Source organism: Megascapheus bottae, chromosome 9 (assembly GCF_031878675.1).
Source record: "Megascapheus bottae isolate mThoBot1 chromosome 9, mThoBot2.hap1, whole genome shotgun sequence".
NCBI lineage: Eukaryota > Metazoa > Chordata > Mammalia > Rodentia > Geomyidae > Megascapheus > Megascapheus bottae.
The window spans coordinates 38,342,848-38,365,838 of NC_143517.1; the positions used below are offsets into that span (position 1 = coordinate 38,342,848).

General features: G+C 44.0%; 1 protein-coding gene and 1 non-coding gene across 3 annotated transcripts; one reads left to right on the top strand and one right to left on the bottom strand.

Annotated features, from left to right (window-relative positions):
• Positions 1–522: 522 nt before the first annotated feature.
• Tspyl5 (TSPY like 5) lies at positions 523–22,498 on the bottom strand. Of its 2 annotated transcripts, XR_016536675.1 has the most exons (2): positions 20,337–22,498; positions 523–569 (listed from the first exon to the last, which is right to left on the bottom strand). XR_016536675.1 is itself a non-coding variant. In XM_090339101.1 (1 exon), the coding sequence occupies exon 1, from the start codon at positions 22,414–22,416 to the stop codon at positions 21,076–21,078; it is 1,341 nt and encodes a 446-aa protein (XP_090195227.1). In that variant the 5' UTR covers positions 22,417–22,498; the 3' UTR covers positions 17,860–21,075. The 2 variants fall into 2 exon arrangements, 1 of the variants encoding a protein (XP_090195227.1); XM_090339101.1 differs by lacking the exon at positions 523–569 and having other exon boundaries at positions 17,860–22,498.
• LOC150059043 (U6 spliceosomal RNA) lies at positions 13,184–13,286 on the top strand. The gene has a single exon (XR_016536734.1). It is a non-coding gene; the product is annotated as a U6 spliceosomal RNA (small nuclear RNA).
• Positions 22,499–22,991: the final 493 nt, after the last annotated feature.

Here is a 22,991-nt window from a genome sequence, read left to right on the forward strand (position 1 = left end):
TTACAATAAAAAGATATGGAAAATAAATAAAACATTATTTATTATTTTCAAAAAAAAAGAAAATCTAGGTTTATCACAAAGCAAGGAAAAACATATTAATTCACCTCACAACAAGGTTCTTTCCATTTCCTGACATTTTGCAACAATTGTATTCCTAAAATACAAGTTTTTTCTTTTTCTCTATCTCTTTGTCTCTCTCCATGTCCCTTTCCCACCTAATACTTAAGATCAAATCCAGAGCTTTATCATGCTAAGCATGAGTTCTATCACTTGAGCTACACCTTTAGCTCAAAATACAGTCATTAATGTAAGTTGTCATACATACACAACTCTCTGCATCATTATTGGTCCACAAAGCAAAGCTTATGTGTTTAGGGAATCTAGTCTGTCTTGCTTTTCAGCTCATTTCCAAACAGTGGAGATTTCAGCCCGGTGTGTCATTGTATAATTTTAGACCAGTTCCTCAAGAATAAGACCATGGAACACAGGTCCAGAATCCTGGTAGAAACAGCTCTGCTCTCTGTAGACCAAACTTAGCTGTGGCTGCATTGCTCCTGGGCCTTGCTTCCCTAAGGGACAAACATGAGGGGAAAGGTAAGGATTATCCAGACTCTCTCAGCAAATTCTTCACTTCTAAATTCAGGAGCAGCAGAGGTAGAGAAATGGGTGAAGAGAGAATGGACAGAACAGCTACCAGGAGCAAGAAGATAATGACCTTGTCCTCGCATTTCCACCATGCCTGAAAAGTGACAGCAAAGATTACCCTGTGAGGGCAGCGGATGTATTTATTGTAGCTAATCTCCTTAAATATGGCAAGAGTGATGTTTGAGAATGATCATTTCAACTAAGACAGTAAAGTGTCCCACACTCACTTTCTATCACTTGTAGGACCTATCATTTATAGGCCTGTAAAAATGAACAATTCTTAAAACATTCCCACACTTATTTTTTGTCAGTTGTGGGGCTTGAACTCAGGGCCTGGGTGCCGTCCCTAGCCTCTGTGCTCAAAGCTAGCACTCTACTACTTGAGCCACAGTGCCACTTAAGAGTTTTGAATGGTTACTTAGAGATAAGAGACTCATGGAGACTTTTCTGACTAGGCTGGATTCAAATCATTGACCTTGGATTTCAGCTTCCCAAGTAGCTAGGATTTACAGGCACGAGCCACCAGTGCCTGGCTCCATAGTCTTCACTCACAGATATATAAGTAGGGTGGCACATAGTTGACTGTAGATATAAGCATGTTTGCATTTTTCCAGTTATCGATGGCTCTATATTGTTTTGGTACGAATTGTGAAAGGATGTTTAATTTTTGCAAATTGTGAATGTTAGGAAGAAATATTTTTGACCCAAATGTATATTCACAGGCTTTATCCATTAGTATATTGGATTACTTACTGATTTCTGGATTTGAAGTCTTATGTATTAATAGCTTCCAATGTTTTACAATGCCTAAAAGCTCACAGACCCGGATAACTAATGAATAAACCACTTGCACTTTGGCCAGCCTAGCCAGTCCCACTTCCCCTTTCCAGTGGCCTCAAGGACTGCTGCTCCTTACTTGGCTCTGAGGAGTATGCTTGCTACTCATTCATATTTCTGTCACACAGAGTCCCTAAGATGACGTCACCTTCAAAAAAGTTCTTCGTTCTCTTAAGGAAGAAGACCCCTTGTTATGGAGAGTCTACGTGACACTTCCTAAACATCTGGCTCGCTATGTGCCCTTCTTTACCCTGCCATGGAACCCACATCTCAGGAAGGGCACCCAAATCTGGCTCTCTAGGTAGCCTGTATCCTAAGTCAGTCACAGGACATGGGCTCTGACTCCATATCCTAATGCATTTATTCTCCAAAGGGCCCAGGCCTTGTGGAGAGGCTTACACTCATATTTAGATAGCATTTTGCCCTTTTCAAAGAATCTTTATAAACAACAAAAGATGTTTTGACTCAGGAAGATGTTCTGTCCTAAGGATATTTTCACTCCTAAGAATAATACCAGTTAAACCACAATTACATCATCATGGATATAGTTTTGTACTGACAGATTTTCTGGAGAAAACGGCATTAAATCCACTTAATCCCTTAAACAATTCTCTTGAATAACTCAGCTAAATCTTCTCCAATTCTTCCCATTTTCATCATATTGTATTTCAAAGAAGTTATTTTCATTGGGATTAAGTCTCTTCCATGGAAATTTTAAATCAAGCTTTGACCTATCAATCAGGTAGTTCCATTAATACCAAATATTGTGGTCGCATAGCTCTTGCCCTTGACTACTTACTTTATTGACAATGTTTCTACAAAATTCAATGCTTCTAAGACTTCACAGATCAGAATTTTACCGTTATATGGAATTTAACCACTATCAGTTTCAATTTCTGCCAGTCACTTGCACCAATAATATTCATCATAAACTACACAGAAAACTGAGAGTGGTTTCATTCCTAACAAATCCATACTTCCATCTCCCAAGGCTTCTTCTTTTAAGGCTGCACTGCATATACTAAGTGCCTACAGCATGAGCCCTGAAATCAGACCGAGTCCAACTACGCAAATCATTTAACTTCTGTTTCCCTATTTATTAAATGAAGTCCATATTAGCACTCAGACCATAAGGTTCTTACAAAGATTAAACTGTAATTCATGCCAAGTGTTTCCCATACCTGGCATATAGAAGCTATATAAGAACTTATAACAGTAGTTATTATCCCAACCAACTTGTAGACTATTTGTTACCTATGACTACAAAGCAAAGCAGCAAAGCAAGCCTAGGCTACTGGCTGAAAATAACAGCAGTCTATGGCTACTTGTGAGTACTGCTGGGGTACTTGTGAGGTACAGGAATGTGCTTGAATGCAAAAAGGAATGATATAGTGACAGGTTAGAATGTGGATGCACACTGGGAATGTTATGCTAAGAAGTCAGCTACAGAAGCCTGTATCCATAGAAACAGAAAGCAGATCGGTGGTTGCTAAGGGCTAGAGGAAGAAAGGAATTAGCAGTGACTGGTTAAGGAATACAGAGCTTGTTTGGGGCTTAATGAAAACATCATGGAACTAGAAAGAGGTGGTGGCTACCCTACATTCTGAATGTATTATATGCTACTGAATTGTATACTTTTAAATAATTTAATTGAACTTCACTCAGTTTAAAAAAATGTAAGATAACCAACCTAGGCCTGGTGTAGTGGCCCATACTTTCTTGGCAGCCCAGCCAAAACACTGGCAAGACTCCATCTCAACAAACCAACAAAGTGTGATTGTTCATATCTGTAATCCTGACTGCAAGGGAGGCATAAACTGGAGAGTCGTTATCCAAGGCCTGCCTCTGAATAAAAGGATGAGATTCCATCTGCAAAATAACTAAGCCATAAAGGGCTGGGGCATGGTTTCAAGGTAGTAAAGCATGATGCCCTGAGTTCAAATCCTATGCTACAATTTTTAAAAGAAATGATAATTAACTATTTCTCATCACTCTGCAAATAACTGCAAGTCTCTGTACTTCACCTAATCTCTTCCACTAAGTTGGAGACTGAGTAAGAAATCAGGGCCTCTTGTTTTCCTGGTCTTTATCAAAAAAAGAGTCTGTGATTTTGAAAATCCCAGAAAGCCTGTGCTAAGCCTTTGCTTGTGCTGCATTTGCTGATTTTTCACTGGCCCAAAGCAAGTGGCAGTATCAGGCTGAGAGTGACATGGGCCAGGACTCCCAAAGGTGTAACAGCATGAGTCCTTACTCTCTGGAGACCATTATTGTGACAGGCATCAACAGGCATCATTCTAAGCATCTATCCTAACTCAAACATGGTTCTGAAATAACCTCCATCCTGACTGACAAGGTTGGAAACTTGGGCCCTGGATGCTATGACTTGGGAATGGAGAGATCGGAGCCCTAAATATATTCAGTCCATGGAAAGGAATAAAACCACATCCTTCAGCACAGTTCTGCATGTTCCTGATATTTAATCCTACTAGTTTTGATCAGAGCCCATCTTGCTCTGAAATCTGACCCCAATTTAATATGAAACAGCTGGATGTAGGGCAGGGTAGCCACATTAAAATGGTCTTCAGAATGTCCAGTTCTGAAAGTCCTGGACCTACCACCCTAGCATTCCTTAGGAGTTAGTCCTGTCAGAAAGGTCTATGGTCAGCTCTGCTAGAAAAGAACACAAATGGCCAGTCTGCCTGGCAAGCAGAGTCCACACAGTGCCCTTAAAGATAATCAAGGTCAATTTATACAACAGAAAGTCCCAATGACTAACAGAAACCCTGTGAACTTGCAGATGAAGACTGAGCTGGACTCATTTGTCATAATCAGTAGAAACCTTGGGCTCTCCTAGCAGAGATTTACAATAGAACAAAACCTAGATACATAAGGCCATATAGTATGACGCTAAATGAAAGGACCTCCAGGATACAGAAACAAAAGCCATATAATGAGTGATTGTTGTCCTTAATGTACTATGTTATCTCTCATCTCTTTTGCTGTCCCTTGGTTATCTCTTATTTTTACAGTATTTCACCTTGTTATCTGATATATTGTGCATATGCTTGATTGGTTATTTGAAATTGGATAGGGAAGGGGGGAAACAACATGAGCGGTGGGGGGGGGGAGGGAAATGGGGACCATGGCATGAGAAAGGGTATCAATGTATGTGAAATAATGCACCTTCTATCCGGTGAATATAATGTAACCCTTCAATTAATTACAATAAAAAAATACATGGGAAAAAAAAGACTGGGCTGGAACACTGAACTGTCTAAATACCCCTTCTGAACAGGACTTGGGCCTCTGGCTATCACCTCTGAGTGTGCTTGCTCTCTACAGGCACTTCATTCAAGGCTTTATCTCCCCTCCTCTTCCTGCTTCTCCTCTATCCTTCCCTTCCTTTCCCTAACAGCCCATGTTCGTGGCATGACCAAGGCCAGTATAATGGCCCACAGTGGACACTTGTGTGCTATGTATGCTGTAGAGCTCCACTGGGATCGCTGGCCAGCTTCTCCCTCTGCCCCACGCAGTCACCCCTCCCACCAGCTTACACTGATCCATAATACACATCATAGAGACCATGCCATGCCACCTGCTATAAAGACCTAAGATTTCTGCACATCCAGTAAGAACTTGGAACTCTGGGCTATGGCCAAACACCCAGGTGGGAAGACTACAGAGATGAGAGAATACTGGCCTTGGAATCAAGGCATGTACTGGATCAGGCAGAACAGTCCAGCTATGAGTAGCAAGGACCCTAATTAATAGCAGTATCAACATGGATGCTTATTTCTCTCTGGAGGAACCCATCCCAAGTCAGATATGGAACTCAACACTCTTCAGGAGCCAGGGGCCCTTCCGGTTCACAGTTCAGTCATCTATAGCCATGAAACAGGCTGCAGAGGAAGGGAGGGGTAGAGACCCAAAGGAGTGGAGAAGAGGGCACTAGCTGCTGTCAGACTAGTGGGCAAAATTATCCCTTTGTCACATCTCTATGCAAAGAAGGCTGGTTGGGGAGGAGAACAGGAGGGGGAAGGAGGAACTAGATGTTAGATAAGACATTCAGGGCCCAGCGGAAGTGTTACTTGGTCTTACATTTGTCATTTCTCAGCTCGTGAGTCCCAGCATGACGGCATGGGGAGGCTACCCTGAACATTTGGTGTCAGGGAGACCAAGATGCCTGTGAGGTTAACGACATGTTGACCCGGTGTCTTCTGTCTTCCATCCATATGGAAGAAGGCTTCCTTTGATTCATAGATACACTCAACTTGATCTTTTTCCAAACAGTTACAACTATAAGTATGTACCAGTTACTGTGGTGACACTATTTCCCCATTGCACTTGGCACACATGACAAAAGCTGGGGACAGGCACTACTCAGGGTACACTGGCGATGGGCTGGCTCACTACCTTCACAGACATTAAGATCAGGTGAAAACTTTGTCAAGCAGTTTCAAAGTATTGGGGGCAATAGAGGGAGATTGGGTAGGCAGGGCCGCAGTGCTCTGGAAATAGAGGGAAACTGGGAACGCTGGTCATCCAGGAGGGCATGAAGGAAGGGATGTGAAAACCAGGAGTGAGACAAGCTGCCTGCTGTGGGTTCCCATGGATCTGACTGCAGTGCTGGTGGGCGAGTGGGTTTTTGTGGAATCTGCTGAGTTCTGAGTGTGAGCTGCTGAGCATGTATAAGGCTGCAGTGCAACTGGCAGGCAGAATAGAGAACCCCTGCAGAGCATAAGCTCTGTTTCTGCAGGGAGGTATGAGGGATATTTGGGGTTTGGTTTTGTTTGTTTGTGACTGAGCTACGTCACCAGCCTCAGTCATTTTGAGACAAAATCTCATTATGTAGCCCTGGCTGACCCTAAGCTGGCAATGTAATTCAGCTGGCCTTTGAACTCATAATCCTCCTGCCTCATCCTCCAAGGTTTTGCAATTACAGACACCTGCCATGACACTGAGCTCTAAGATTTGGGTTTCATAGACCATAGACTATATGAAGATCTGAGTCCAATATAATGATTCCATCATCACACAATATTTTAGGGGGGCAGGGTGGGTCAGAGCGACAGGCACCTAAGCCTTTAATATCTGGATTAGATACTGTCAGTAAGTTAAAAGATCACGGAACTGAACCTGAGAGAGGTCAAGATTCTTGCACAGAATCCTGGGGCCAAGATTCAGATCCATGTCTATCTTGTTACAAAGTGCATGTTCAATCACTACCCCACTCTTGCCTGTCCCTCAACCGCCTCCTGGTCTTGCTCCCTTCTACCTACCCTCTGCCAGGTCCCACCGACACTCCTCCATTCTTACACTGAGAAGCACGGCTGCCATCAGGTGACAGTGGTCAGCCAGCAGAAAAACCAGCCCCAAGGTTTGGAGATGCTAGGCTCATAAGTCTCCTGTGGCTTTAGTCTTCACTGCAGTTCCCAGAGGTTCCTGACCCTTCCTGTATACAACTATAGCCTCCCTTTCTGAAAGATGCAGGGAGACAGGGGCAGCCTCTTCTTTCAAGGACAGAGGAGTTCGTGGTGGAAGCCCAGTGTGCAGCCTAGAGCACTGCAGCCAAGAGCAAGGGCTTTGGAAGGGAGAGGTCCACAGACAGGCCTCAGCCAAGTGCTGCCAGGACCACACTCAGCCAGAGGGGTGGCTCCGGCTACCTCATCTTCAAATAAACAGCATCTTGGTCCAGTTCAGGGCTGGGCCAAGATCAACGAGCTGCCAGCGTTTCCATTAGGAAACCCCAGGTTCCTGTGCTGAGAACGAAGCTTTCAGGTTTTTTTTCTAGGTTGAGAATTTCCATGTCATCTTGGGAGCCAGTTTTAATTTACTTTTCATTGATTTTGATTGTCCAAGGATGAACACTCCTACAATGCACACCCTTCCAAAATTATCAAAAATATGCCCCCTACTTGTTTAAGCTTGATTTTGTTGTTATTTTGGATTTTTTTCCTCCTTTCTGTTCCATGGAAATTGAAATAAAGCTCAAGAGAACAAACTGTTATTTGGGCTGGAAACTGAGCTTTCTTATTTGTAAGTGTAGATGTGGGTTTGTGGGTGCTGGCAGGAAACAGGACACAGACTCTGCCCAAGCTGTGGGCTGGGCTATGGCCCCTCCATGGGAGGAAGGAGCCTTCCTGTAATGGCTTGGTGATTCCAGTCAAAGCAGTTCCGGAGGAGGAGGAGGAGGAGGAGGAGGAGGAGGAGGAGGAGGAGGAGGAGGAGGAGGAGGAGGAGGAGGAGGAGGAGGAGGAGGAGGAGGAGGAGGAGGAGGAGGAGGAAAAGAGGGAAGGAGAAAGGAGGGAGATTTCTTTGTGGCCTGGTCCTATGCATGCCCCAGCCCATTCTCCAATTTCCATCCCTCCTCCCACATCTGTCTCAATACTGAGCTAAGCATGAGCAGAAAAGGGAAACAGAGGCATTCAAAGGTCTGAGATAACATGCAGATGGATCATCTCCTGCCTTGGATCAGCAAAGGCCTGCCTTTGGGGGCTGTCTCTTTCCTTCCTCTTCCTCTGAGGGAAACTCTGCCTCCTCTGTCTCTCCCTGGGCATCCCCTATGGACTACTGCCACCTGGAAGAGGAAAGTCCCTCTCTGCTTTGCTGAGGTCCTGGTGAGCCCCTGCCACCCATCACCTGGATTCCCACCTGCCCAACCTAAATAGCCCCTGCTCCTTCCATGTCCTGTTGCTGGGTCTTTTTCTTTTAGATCCAAAGACTGGGCCCCACATTTTGCCCAACCCATCTAAAATTCACTTCACTCCATCTGACTCTCCCCCTCCCTCATCATGGCCCTGTTCAGAGAAAAGAATGAAGAGCCCGCGACCACTGCCAGAGAGGGCTCGCCTTTCAAAGTAAGTGCGTACAACACCTCTGGAAAACACATTTTAAAATCAATCAAATTCTTCCTCCTCTGTCTGGGGAGAAGGCAGCCACCTCTCTGAGCCACGGGACTTTATATGCATGATCATGGCCAGTTCCACTTCCTTCCCTGGAATCCAGCCCTGACTGGTGTTGAGAGGTACCTCCACCAGTGTTCCCTCTACAAACCCCCAGTCCCATGAGGGACTCAAAAACAAGAGTAACCTCTGCACTGAAGACAAGGAAGAACTATAAACGTGTAAGTAATATTTGAAATAGGAAAGGGAAGGGGGGAAAACAAGATTGGGAGAGGGTGGGGGGAGGAAAATGGGGACACAAACATGATGTGTAAGAAGTAATGCACCTACTCCCTGGTAAATGTAACTGTAACCCCTCTATCATTACCCCGACAACAAAAACTAAAATAATTTTTTTAAAGTGTAAGTAAGCCTTAGAGCAGAGCTGTGAAGAGGACATAAAGGTTACTGGCCTAGGAAGGGGGAGCATCATCCACTAATGCTGATATCCTCAGAGGTCCTAGAACCAATCTCCATGAATACCAAGGCACGTCTGCATACCCAGTTCTGACCTTCCCAAGAAAACCTCCCCAGGTCCTTAGGCATCAGCTTGTGCTGCCTGACCCCACATCTCCCACTGCCTCGAGAAAAGCCCTTATCATGTGTCAGCAGTAGCCACTGAGGGTATCCCAGTCTCACAGGTCCATAGCTAGCAGATACTATCTACATTATTTATAGCCAAGAGGCACACCAGAAAATGCAGGGAAAAAAATACCAAAACCTTGAGAGAAGAACAACAGAAGGTAAGCAGTCTGATGCCTGACATTCAAAAAATGTGTTATAAGTCACAGTCAAGTGACAACCAATTCCCACAACGCTAAGACTATTGCCATGTGAGAAAAGACAGGGCAGGGAGGGAACTGGGAGTGCTTCATGTCTGACCCCAATCTAGATCCTTACATTTCTTCTCTCCCATGTCCCCACACTTATTAACAAGGATGGCCTGAGAGGGGCTCTGTTCAGTGGGTATCTAATGTTTTCACCTGCTCAGCATCCATCCCTGCTCCCTCTGATATTAACACCCTGATTTATTTTCATCTATTACCTAATGTTAGTCCTTGGAGCTTGAGGTGTAGCTCACCCTATTCTTGTCTCCAGGGCTGGGCAGTGACCCAGACCTTATCTTGGTACAAGTGTTTACAATGACCTAATGAGTCGAGTCAACTTGGGACCTTTTTCTTCTATACCAGTAGGGAATAAATTATTTTTATCCTTATTGTAGCTGAAAGAGTAAGACGTGTAGGCCTAGAGCACGGAGAAGCCATCCTTCACTGATGAGGAAGGATCCTTTGGGATCAGGCTTATCTGAAACCCAGATAATCTTTGATTTCTCAGTTCCCTACACCAAATAGTTCTTTATTCTGCTTGAGATTGGTTTTGCTTGTTCTCCTCCCACCCCCCAAGAACTGGGTTTGAGCGCAGGACCTTGTGCTTGCTATTATTTCAGCCAGATCTCCAGCCTTTTATTTTTCAGAGAAGGTCTCATGTTTTTGTCTTGGGCTGGCCTCAGGTTGTAACCCTCCTAGTTATGCCTCTCCATAGCTGGGATCACAAGTGTACTACATCTGTCTAGCTTATTATTGGGATAGGGTCTTGCTGTTTTACCCAGGCTGCTCTTAAACTACAACCTTTCTAGTCTCTGCCTCCAGAGAAGTTGATACTATGGAGGTAACCACTGTACCCAGCTGAGTCAAGTTTATGACTCCTATCTAACTCTAAACTTTTGTCTCTCTTTTACAAATAAGGAAACTAGATTGTATAGAAGTGGAATATTAACCAAGGCTCTAACACCAGCTGGTATTTATCAGGGTTTGGGTATGAACACAGATATGTCCAGCTCTAAGTCTTAGATGTTTCCCAGTAAGTTTCTTTCTCTTCATTCTATAGGTTCTCAAACTAGCTTTGCTAAACATTTAGTAGTCAACTATTCTGGAACATTTGGTGTCTACAGATAATAAAAGCCAATGACTCCAAGTAGGCTTGATATTTATTCTTGTTTCCAAGTGGAGTTTCAGCTTCTGTTATGAAGGCGAAGTCTTTCCAAAAAAGACTTCGAACTAGCTTTAAGTTGAGCATGTTCGACAGTCTTCATTTTTACCCTTTTTCTTTAGCCCAGCTGCATATTGGCCTAGAAACTGCTAGAGCCTCTGAGGGAAAGAACTACCTATGGATAACTGTCATGAACGTAAAACTCTTTTTAGGTTGATTTTGGTCACTACAGCTTCAAATCAACCAGGCCTGAGAGCATTTTAAATATGCAATAGGGTGGGATAACACAGAAATCAGAGCCAACCACAAATAGAACCCCAGAAAGCCCTGGGACCTCACTCAAGGAAAGGCTGGATCAAAATACTGAGCTTTTCCAGGAGAATCCAACACCAGAAAAAAGCATCTCCAAACGGCAGGTTGCTACACATCTTAGCAAAGTTACTGGGATACGGAGACTTCTCCAGCTGGAGGTCTAGGACATAGTGTTCATATTTCTGGATCATCATCTGAGGAATGTCTGGTTTTAAATGATGACTTCGCTCAGCTGGCTTGTTACAGAAGCAACTCAAATGATTTTCCAAGTATGTGCTTATGTTTAAACTGCTCACAGGATTGGTTTAGAAACTGGGGACAGATTGAAAAGTCTACCCATAACCAGAGTCCAAATTTTCCTGTTTCCGTTGTTACATTACTCCAATGCTTCATTTGTAACTGCTGAAATAAATGTTCAGATTTTCTTTGAGTAGACAACACCCGTATCATCTCAATGCTGCTTAGACCCACAGGGAAGCCACTGAAAAAAAAAAGTCAACTGTAGTTGGGTAATACTACTATGACTTATATTTAAATTAAGGCTTGTTCACATCTCTTGCTGAAGCACTAAATATTTTTTCCTAAGGTGACAGTAATGTTGTTTCTAAAATCTAAAAACAATTGCTTGATCCTAAAATAGCCCCAGATCACTGAGACATGCATGTATTTCCTTTGGGAAGAAATAATAAAAACAGGGGATACAAAACAAAGCTTGCTGATTAAAACGTCTCAAGTGTTCCATCCAATCATGAATGAACAAAGAATCTTACCAAATCTTCTGAGAACTGTTGAGTTGTCCTCTGCCCCAGAGACTGCCTGATCACACAGCTCTTTTATTAAACTGTTGTTTCATGTTTTTTACTAAATAGTTGATATGTGTCTGTGTGTGTTCTCCTTCCACAGTTAATTATTCAGTGTATGCAAACCTCAGTACTGCAGTTCTTTTGACCCACCACATGCCTGAGATTAGAGATGTGGTACTAAAGACTGTCAATGAATCAGTAATCAGTGTCCTCAGTTCTCCTGGGGATTCTGTCTGGCGGAAAGCCTGACAAGCCCTAGGCTTTAGCATCATGCACCCAGCAGCCAGGATCTGCTTCTTTATAATAAGGGACTAGAGCTTGTCATCCAGACCAGGTGATGGCCACTGAATTTCTGGCAGCTGCTGGTCTTAATGGGGAAAGGGACTCATTTCACCTGAGCATCAAAGGAAAATCCAGGAAAGCGCCAGGAAATATTTTCTTCACAAGTAAGAGAAAAATAGATGTCCCCATTTTCCTCCTTCACTGCCTTCCTGTTTCAAGTACTTTCTTTGAAGGTGTGATACCTGGAAAAGAATCATGAGACCATGAGATGAGTCTGAAGACAAAAAGTCCTTGTCAGACTCATGCCAAAGATAGTGGAGGAGGAAAACTAGGAAAGTGGAAAGAATCTGGGAGTTTATTCAACAAGCAGCTGAACTAATCATAGGCTCAGTGGCCTCCAGATTCCTTATTTAAAAAAATAATAAACAAAAACAAAAACACAGTAACTGTCCTGATTATTAAGCCTCATTAGACTGTTTCCTGGGACTTGAAAGCATCAAACTGGTCAATATCACTCATTAAAAAAATGAGCAATTATATCTTCCTTCTAGAAAAAGAAGTATGATATATTGAGAGTATGGAGGTTTAGAGCCAAAGACCAGTTAAAATCCTCGTTGAGTAACCAGGAGAAAGTCTCTCTTCACTTTCAGAACTTCAAGTCAGACTGAGGCAGTATTAAGTGGCAGAGTGTTTGCCTAGCACCAGAGTGTGCACCTCACCTCAGCAGCCTTAGGGTGGTGTGGGCCTAAGATACAGGAAGCCAACACCCTATTTCGCAGCTGACTTGCTGGGTATTCTCATAACCTTCCTGGACTCAGGCCTGGCCCAGAAATGATAGACACGCCCATACATAAACACACACAGTCCTCTCCCTCTGTATTAGACACAATGAAGCCACCCTTAGTCCTCTCCCTCTGTATTAGACACAATGAAGCCACCCTTAGTAGAGGGCAAACCTCTCCTGCAGCCATTCATTGTCTTTTCTGAAGGCATTAACAGAATTCTTGCTTAACTACCAACTCCAACTGCAAACTCTAGTCGAGTCATGATGATTAAGCAAGGTAAAATCCCTTGCTCTGGAAATTACAATCTATGTACCTTAGGCAAGTTATCTGGCCTCTACTGGGCTCTTAAAACTCAACTTGAGTTGGGGGTAATATCCTTAGCACTATGGTTACCTTATAATATTCACTCAATCAAAAAGCCCACAAATTCCATTGCATGCCAAGAAGAGCCAGCTCAACACAGGACAACTCAAAAGTCCATCCAACCTGCCACCTCCCATAACAGCTAGACTTCCATTAGTCTAAAATACTTGTGCAACAGCCTGTGTGTATGAAGCAGTGAACAGTGGTCCTCAAGAACTTATGATCAGTGCTCGCTTCGGCAGCACATATACTAAAATTGGAATGATACAGAGAAAATTAGCATGGCCCCTGCGTAAGGATGACACGCAATTAGCAATTTGCATGGTGTGAAATAGTAGCAGAACACACGTTAGATCTGACTGTAGGAATACATATTTGACTCATGTTTTATAGACCCACTGGTTATTCTTGTATTGATTGCTCTTATCTCTAATTAGAACAGGATTATATGCTCTTGTACAATACAAAGACCCCCAAAAATTGGCTTGGAATTAAGATATATTTCAAAGGTAAGATATGTACATTTGACCTCAGTTATTATTTCTAGGGTTTGCCACTTTTGATAATGTTTTGTGAGAATTGAAAGTCTCTAAGCTTTCTTTACTCAGCAAACATTTGTTGAGCACCTAGTATGTATCAAGTCATGTTGTTAGTATGTATAGCAGGGACTTCGTATGGTTCTGAGAAAACAATTCACATTTTCATATATCCTTACACTCATGTTGACTTGCACGGCCATTATGTGATCTCATTTCTTTTGGTAGTGTGTATGGTGAGAAGGTTGGCAGTAAGAAAATGAAATGAGCTTCTATTTTGAATTCTCAATTTGGTTTAAAACTGAATGTTTTAAGTGCCTATTATATCTGAATGAGGCAGGCCCCTACCTTTGGAATATGACCCCAAAAAATAAAAAAATAAAGAACTTACGATCAGAGACAAAAATCATGGGAACTGTAATAAATTCTACTTAGGAAAGTATGAGGAGCACAGTGAGCAGCTATAGGGTACCATTTTACTAAAGTGTCAGATCAGACCTCTTGCAGAAGTGATAACAGGTAAAAGCTTGTCGGAGGAGCTCAGTGCCCCATATACATGCTAGCTGAATAATGAACATACCACAAGGCAGAGGTGGCACTCTGAGAAGACACAAGCTAGATTCTTGGAGCATAAGGTAAGTATGCCCCCTCCTCAAGGCCTCCATTTTTCCTCCCACAGGACAATCAGCCTGTGATCATAACATAACCCTATCCAGAATGCACCTATATTTCAATCTTTCATGTCCTTTTCCCCCTCTCAGAATTCTCATTTTTTTCATCTACTTTTTGGTGGGCCAGCACTAGGCAAAGTTGCAATCGGCCTTGGCAACCCTATTTTCTCTATAACCCTAGGAGTTAAGCTATTTAGTATTGAAGCTCATGGCAATTTCCCACGGGATCTTCACATTCCATTCAATTGTGCAGGTTTAATCTCCTGTCCAGCTTGCTTTTCAATGACACAGGGTGATTTTTTTTTAATTCGTCTAAATTGAAGAGCCCTCATAGATGTCGGACTATATACACATATCCAAGAAGGACCCCTGGGTCACTGTCCAGAATCGCATTTTCCATTACACTCACGTGCTCAGAAGCATCACCAAAGAACAGCAAAGTCAGTACACATTTCCAACATTTTTCATTTGTTTTCCTGTCTTCCGCTTTCCTGATTTCTAATATGCCAAGATTTCTAATATACTAAGATTTTTGCCTGAGGCTTTGTGCAGGTAATAGCTTCCCCAACAATCCTACCCTGCTTTAAATCCATTTGTATTGGATTCATGCTTCTCCTTCACTCCAAATTACTTGCGGTCTCTGCTTGGGGCATTTCCAACATGTATTTGCTCAATTTTTTCTTCATGTTAATGAGTACCTACTATGTGTAAGCCAGTGAGATATGAGAATTTAAAAACATGATGAAGAAGGGGAGATGATGGGGAAAGAATGGGCCCAAGACAATTGTCTTTTCCCTTGGCGGCACTGGGGAATGAACTCGGGACCTCACACTTGCTTGGTAGGCACTCTATCACTTCAGCTATACCACCACCCTTTTTGTCTTTTAATTACTTTTTCAAGATTCTGCACTGACCATGGACTATAATTCTCCCACTCTCCCCTCTGAAGTAACTGGAAATATTGACATGAGCCACTATGCCTCACCAGGCCCAGGACACTTTATAGTCTTCATGCTGGAAGTTATAAAAGGCCTGAGTACCTTGTGAAGGCTGACCTAAAGGATAAAGGATAGGATAAGGAAACGCTTTGGTCAAGTCCCTAACCCACAGGCATCAAAAGCACTCACCTACCCCATGTAGGAAAGAAAGAAAAACACAGATTAACTGCCAATCCTAGGCAAAAGCTGAGAAGAGAGTGAAACCTAAGAGGAAAGTAGAAGAATCAAATTTGTATCTGTACATGGCTGTATCTCTACGGTCTACAACTGATGCTGGTATCTACAGGACACAATGAATGAATGAGCCATGGGAAGGTAGCACCAAGGCCAAGTGGTACTCCAAGGATATAGAAAAGGCTGTTACGATCTGAATGTGTTGGTCAACCAAAGCTTCTCACATGGGAAGCCTGGTCTTTGTAGCAAAAATGTGAAGAGGATGTAGGACCTGGAAGATGTGGAGTCTAGTGGAAGGTAGCTAATGGTGCTGCAAATAGAAGTAATTGATGTAATTCTCACAGGATCCTGGGGCAATTCTCAGGAGAAGATTGTTATAAAAGTGCAGGGTGACCACTAGATCACTACCCAGCTTTCCATCTCACATGTCACCTGTCCTAATGCCGGTGACCTTATGAAACAAGTAATCCATGTCACAAATTTCACCTTTAAACCAAGGAATCTAAACATAAACCAGGAAGCCAGCTATCCCTTAAACATCAGTCCTCTTGTCCTGAACACTGCTCATTCATTTATTCAAGATCTTTATCATAAGCCAATTTAACTTTGTCAATTAACACTCTGGGTTTTTTAATTACTTTTGGTGGGTAATTTTAGATGGTATTTACTTGTAACTGAGACTTTCCACTGATTTGTGGGGGAACGATCCTAGTTGTCAAGTTGAATAACCCCAAGAATCATGTGAGAAGTTTTGTTTTGGTTTTTCAATCATGGGGTTTGGACTCACGGCTTGGGTGCTATCTCCAGGCTCTTTTGCTCAAGGCTACTCCTCTACCACTATGAGCCACAGTTCCACTTCTGGTGTTCAGTAGTTAACTGGAGTTAAGTGTCTCTGGGACTTTTCCTGCGCTGGCTCTGGCTTTGAACCTCAATCCCCCAATCTCAGCCTAAGTAGCCAGAATTATAAGCATGCGCCACCACTTATGTGAGAAGCTTCTAAAGTATCCTCAGTTGAGCAAATGTCTTTCCTCATATTGATTTAGTTGGCTATTGTGTGGAGCTCTGGCAGCACATACCTTAAGAATTGCAGGTAATTGGAAGGGAAATAGGGACCAAGATATGAGAAAGGGTATCAATGTTTGTGAACTAATGCACCTTCTATCTGGTGAATATAATGTAACACTTCTATTAATTACAATAAAAAATATTAAAAAAATTGCAGGTAATTCTACTGTGCAGCCAAGGTTGACCACCACCACACTAAGTTGAAGGGCTTTCAAGATCATATCTGTTGTGACTCAAAGTGACGTTCACAAACCACCAGCAATGTCATTACCTGGAAATTTGTTATATATGCAATGCACCTCAGAATACCAAATCAGAATCCTTAACAGGCTTCCAGAAATACTGATAACAAATAAGATTTGAAAAGCACTTAATTATCACTAAAAACATTTGGAAAGCTTGTTAAAACCTGGCTTCTTAGAACCACAAAATCACAATCTCTGGGAAAGGCCTAGAAATCAGGATTTCATGTGTTTTGTGCAGTCATCCATACATAGCTTTGAGACTTGGCAATGACAGCTCTAGGCCAATGTACCTATCCCTTTCTGATAAAACTATACCACCTGAAAACTTGCTCAGCCACTATGAAAAGCAGTGTGGCAGTTCCTCAAAAGACTCATAGAGCTCCCCTATGGCCCAGCAATCCCACTCCTGGGCATTTAACCAAATGTCCAGAAACAAGCCCACACTAAACCTCCCAGCACAACCATGTTCACTGAAGCACTATTTACCATAGCTAAGATATGGAACCAACCCAGATGCTCCTCAGTAGATGCTCAAGATGTGGTATTTATACACAATGGAATTCTATGCTGCCATCAGAAAGAATGACATTGTCCCATTTGTAAGGAAATGGAAAGACTTGGAAAAATCATATTAAGTGAAATAAGTCACACCCAAAGAAATACAGGCTCCATGGTTTCATTTGTAATTAGTACACATCTAGGATTTTGCGCAGAGGAGCGCAAAAGCTATGTGCATACGGATATATAGGATGAGGCTAAGTGAAATGAACTCCAAGATAGGGAAACGAGATTAATCCTTGTGGTTGTTGTATTTAATGTACTATGTGAAGCTATTTCTTTGCTCCCTTTTTCTCTTTTTTTATGATTTGTTCTCTGTTGAGGCTGTATCTGAATTTGGCACCATATACATACATACATATACATAGACACACACACATACACTTACTTATTTGAATCAGAAAAGGGAAAAACAAGATGATGAGACAAAAGACAGGATAATCCCATGAAACAGCAATAAATTCACAAGACAATATGTTGGAAATGAACAACTTGGGAAGGGATAAGGGGAGAAAAAATGGGAGAAACAACGTTCAAGAAGTAATGTACTCACTACCTAACGAATGTTAACTGTAACCCCTCTACATATCACCCTGATAATAAAACATCTCTATTGCCTACCAAGCAATATTCCAATTATTTTTTGCAAATAATAAACACAAGAAATAAAACTTTTATTTTTTCTCATGTATGCAAACTTACAACCATTTCTGATCTTTAGGAACACAGAAATAACTGCATTCTTACCAGTGTCAACTTAACAAGTATAACCAGTTAGAAGATCTCCACAAAACTGAGCAAGTTACCAAATTACATGTCTAAGTCCACAGTTAAGAGACCAAGTCAAGCTGGGAACCATCCTAACAGTCACACAATTGCCAATGTAAGTCTCCATGTTACACCGGAAACACAATATGGTCAAGGATCTCAAGTATCTAACATTGAAGTCTGAGTGGAGAAGAGGTAGCTCATCTCATTTGAACCCCCAAAATTGTGATGACTCATTTCTAATGCCTATTTCAGGAATATCGCTAACACTAAAAGCAAAATGCATGACTGATGTCATAGTGTTAACTCATAATTAACACCACCAGAGTCCCAAACTTTCAAAAGTAGCCTAGTTGCATTGGCATGATGTCTTGGACTTAGAACAAACAAAATACAGGTAGAAAGAGCACTATAAACAAACTAAATGCATCTAACTGGTGACTAGCTAGGTATAAAACACAGGATCCAGTGGCTATCTTCTTCATTGCTGCTTTCCTGAAAATGTCCATAATAAAGAACAAAACTGTTAAGGACAAAACACAGACTTACACAGCTCTATTTTTCCCATTAGGCTACAATGGAGCACTTGGCAAGAAGTTACTTTGGAGGCAAAATATATAACATGTAAAATTAAATCTTCCACAGATACAAGGTCACACCTAGAAGAAAAATAAAAGAACATCCAGAATAATATTGTTCTGGGTTTCTGTGAATCAAAAATATCCATTAATGATGGAATACAGATTCAACAAAACTATGGATCTACTCTTGCCAAGGCATCCTATTTTCCAACAACCCCTTTAATTTCCCTGTCCCAACCCTAAAAAAGATCCCCTCTGTCTCCTCCATCACTGGGAGGTAAGATACACTTTCTTTGAACCTTTTCAAGCTATTCTGGCTAGCTTTCCCATGCCTATTCTACACCAGCTTCACTCATTGCTGCTCTACATTCTGCTCCAACTGCCCTGCCTAGTGTTCCCTCACTACAACTCCAAGACACAAACTTCTTGCAGAACCTAGAATGAGGTCTTCCATAAAGTAAGGCAGGTTTAGTTAGACTCCTATTTCCTACTCTTAGGGATGAGGGAAGAAGACATGCACCAACCTGGAATAAGCTCCCCTCCCCCAGGAAATAACCTGAAGACCTAGAACAGACTCTATTCTTGCCTATATCCATGCCCTAGGAGTATCTTAGGGCCCCCCCATCCTAGAAACTAAAAATTATTTCTACAGACTAAAGTCTCCCCCACCTTTTCTCATGTGTGTGCGCGCTTGAACTCAGGTCCTGGGCACTGGTCCGTGTTATTTTTTTGCTCAAGGCTAGTGCTCTATCACTTGAGTCACACCACCATTTCAGGCTTTTCAGTGGAATTGGAGATAAAGAGTCTCCAAGAGTTTCTTGCCCTGGCTGGCTTCAAATAGTAATCTCAGATCTGCAAGTACTTGAAAGTAGAAATAAAGAGAATAACAAACTGCTAAGAAAAGCTGGGAGTTGGGAATCCAGATGAGTGAGGCTACCACAGAGAAGGAGACAACAGGAGACCCCTGGGGGGGAGGGGAGGATGTCTTAATGAGCATGCACACAAAAGTCAAACTGAGAACACATACTAATCTAAGAAAAATGTTGTGCCTTAGGGCTAATTCTAGCAGATTCACAAATGTGAACAGGGCCTCAACTCCCTGTTGAATGAGTCCAGGAGTCTGGGTCAAAGACTGACCATAGACTCACTTGGTCTTCTGGTCCTCTCTACTCTATTTCAGACTAGCATATGAATGTGCAAAACAAGTCGCCAGCTGTCTCTCTAGCTATATAAAGAAACCCCTAGATTGCTTTGCTATTTCTGTATAATACAGTACTAACAAAAGACAAAGTCTGGTGCTGATGGCTCATGTTTATAATTCTAGTTACTCAGGAAACTGAGATCTGAGTATTAAAGTTCAAAGCCAGTCCAGGAAGGAAAGTCTATGAGACTCTCATCTCCAATTAACCTCAAAAAAACCAAGTGGTGCTGTGGCTCAAAGTGGTAGAGCGGAAGCCTTGACTGAAGAGAGCTCAGAGTACCCAGCCCCGAAACCATCAAAAAAATAAAAAGCCAAAACAAAGAACAGGAGTAGTAGTGGGGGGCAGAGAAGAAAATGGGAGTGGCAAGGAGAACAGAAGTGAGGTCAGGAAAAAGGTTAACAATAAGTAGAATGGAGATAGGAAATAAAGTCAAGGAGACAGAGGCCAGTGGATGAGAAATATCTTTTTCCCAGAATCCTTGCCCCAGAACAATACTGTCATTTCTTAAGAAAAAAAAATCAAAAGAAACTGACCAAAAAAAATACCAGTTGACAAAAGTGGGGCCCAGTCCCCACCCTCACCTAGACCACAGCATGAGAATGTATCCACAAATAACTGCACATCCATCAGCCTTTGCAGTCACCAGGATTGCTGGAAGTCTAGGGAAGACAGGTGTGTGTCTCATACATTGGCACAACATCTGAGTCCAGAGGCAGTTCTTGAGGACTTGTTTACCTGGCCAATTAAAACCTACACAAGAGTCAGTGCCATGACAGTGTCCACCAATCATAGCCAGGCTTTGAAAGTTCACTCATAGACAAGTCCAGAGGAAAGAAGAAACATATGATTGTAAAGAACATGTAACACAAGGTCCTTGACCTCAAGCCTGGCAGTGTTGATGGCTCCTGGGCTGGTGCCCCCAGAACCACAGAACAGTTGATGCCATGTGCACAGGCTTGATTTTGTAGTGCTGAAAGAGTAGTTTGTTCTTGACGACATACACAGCCAGCATGAACAAAGTCCAAGTCACTAGCTGTGAAGTAGCAGACCTTGAGGATGTTCTGGTCGTCACTGAGGATCACTCATAACGGGTCCAGGCAAGGTAGAGAAAAGCAGCAGACATCTGGAATGCTAAGTGTTTTAACATTAGAACAGGAAGAGTGAGATGACATGTGATCCTTGTTTGTTGTTTAAAAAAAAAAAGGCAAGAAATCGTTAGAAAGCAAAAAAAAAAAGTATGATTTGCTACAGTGCACAGAGGCAGACTGCTACACACACACAGAAACACATCCAATCGAAAGTAGTATCGAGGCTTAAGGATCACTCAGAATGGTTTACCCCAGGATTGGGGTTCTCCACTGGCTGCTTCACTGGACCTGGCTTATCCTCCTTCGCTTTCTCTCCTCTGGCTCCTTCACTCATAAGGTAGTATTGCAGAGGATTGGGCCACAATTCCTCATTGATTATCTCGACAATCTTGTCAGACTCAATAGAGCTGTGGCTTGAAAACCACCCAAAAAAGCTCCGATTGTTTTCTGGGTTTCCCTGGCTTAAGGGTTGTAGACTATGACCCGGGAGCCACTGGATTGGAGTAGAATAAGACACCACCTTACCGGAAGGGCTACAACCATATTCTTTGATGAGCACCTTATTTTGGAAATAGGGGTTGTGTCCAAAGTAGAACTTGATTTTGTAGCCCAATCTAGCGAGGCCAAGCTCTTCCACTTCCAAGCTATTCAAGTAGCTTAGTATTTCTTTATCACGGTTGTTCAGAAAAGACGAGAGCTGGGGATGGTTCTGAAAAGCCTGCTCCCAGAAGCCAGGAATACTCTGAATCAGGAGGTTCCTGCGCTCCAGGTACTGCAGTCGTAACCGCCCAAACTTTCGAGAAAGCCTCAGGTAGGCCCGGTCGGCCTGAGTGCTCATGGTCTCCAGCTTCTGCTGGACCCTCTCCAGAGTGTTCATGCTACCTTTGATGCTGACCGGGGGCCGTGGAATGGACCCTGAGGAAGGCCCTGCAGGAGGCCCCGACGGAGGCCCTGCTGGGGGCCTGGATGGCGGCCTTGGTGCTGGAACACTCCTCTCTCCCACGGAGACGGTGGAACCTCGGGTGGTAGCAGTGGACCCCTCCCCGGTCGCCCGACCTTTCCTGGGCTTCGCACCGCCCGCGGCCTGAGACCCCCGTCCTGCGGCGCCACACGATTCTGCGGCCTTCTTGAAGGAAGGGCCACGCCGACCTCCGGCTCGGGGGCCATTCTTCCGCCTCGCCACCGTTCCCACGGTTCCCACGAACACGGTGTCCGTGGCCAGCCGCTGAGTGATGGCTGAGGCCCTAGTGGGGCGTGGCCTGGGGGATGCCAGCCGGCAGTCCCCAGCCGCTGCGGCCTGGAGCGCATGGCCGCGGCCTACGGCGGCGAGCTGGCTGGAGGCCTGGGCCCCGAGGTGGGGGTCGGCCGTGGGCTCGGCCGACTCCCCACCATCCCAACGCGCGCCCGTGTGCACCTGTGGGGTCCTCGGGACGTCCTCCTGCGGGCTCTGGCGCTGCGGAGGGTCGGCCTCGCGTGGGGCCTCCTCGCCACCCGGGCGGGCTCGGCCTCTGAGGCGGCCTTTGCCGCGGCTTTTGACACGGGAGGACTTTCGACCCCGGCTTCGACCGCTCATGACTGCAGTCGGCGATAGTGGACGGCAGCCCCGAAGGAAGGCAAAGGCGGACTCGGAAGACCGCCGTGCGCTCGCTCCGACCTTGTCCGTCCGCTGCTGGCGTCTGCTCGGCGCCAACTACCACGGGCGGAGGGCGGGACTCAAGCGTGTGCCCCGCGTGGGAGGGCTGGCCTTGCCTGCTGATTGGCTCCCGCCGCGGCTGCGCATTACTGCTCCCCTCCCCCAGCAGTCCCTTCAATCACTTCCTTCCGCACCCCACCCCCAATTTCCTGTCTCAGCCCCGCCCCGCACGTGCTGCCCTTTAACCTCCTCCCACCGACACGCATGCGCATCTGCAGGATCTCGGGCACGTGTTAGTCCCTCTTCTACAAGACCACCTGGAGACGGCCCTGGCCGCTGGCCTCCGTCCCCCGTGTCCTCTAATGGCGTCCTGGCAGATGCCAGGCCGCGGGAAGGAGCCTCAATTCTTGGTAATTTAAGAAGAAAACAGAAAATACTCGCTTGCTCTGGCCACCTACTCCGTGGAGCTTTTTGGTTTCAAAGGCCGTTCGGTGCGGATGAACGTAATAGTTGGT

Coding starts and splice junctions, on each gene's coding strand:
- Tspyl5 (XM_090339101.1), bottom strand. CDS start 22,416: ATGAGCGGTCGAAGCCGGGGTCGAAAGTCCTCCCGTGTCAAAAGCCGC.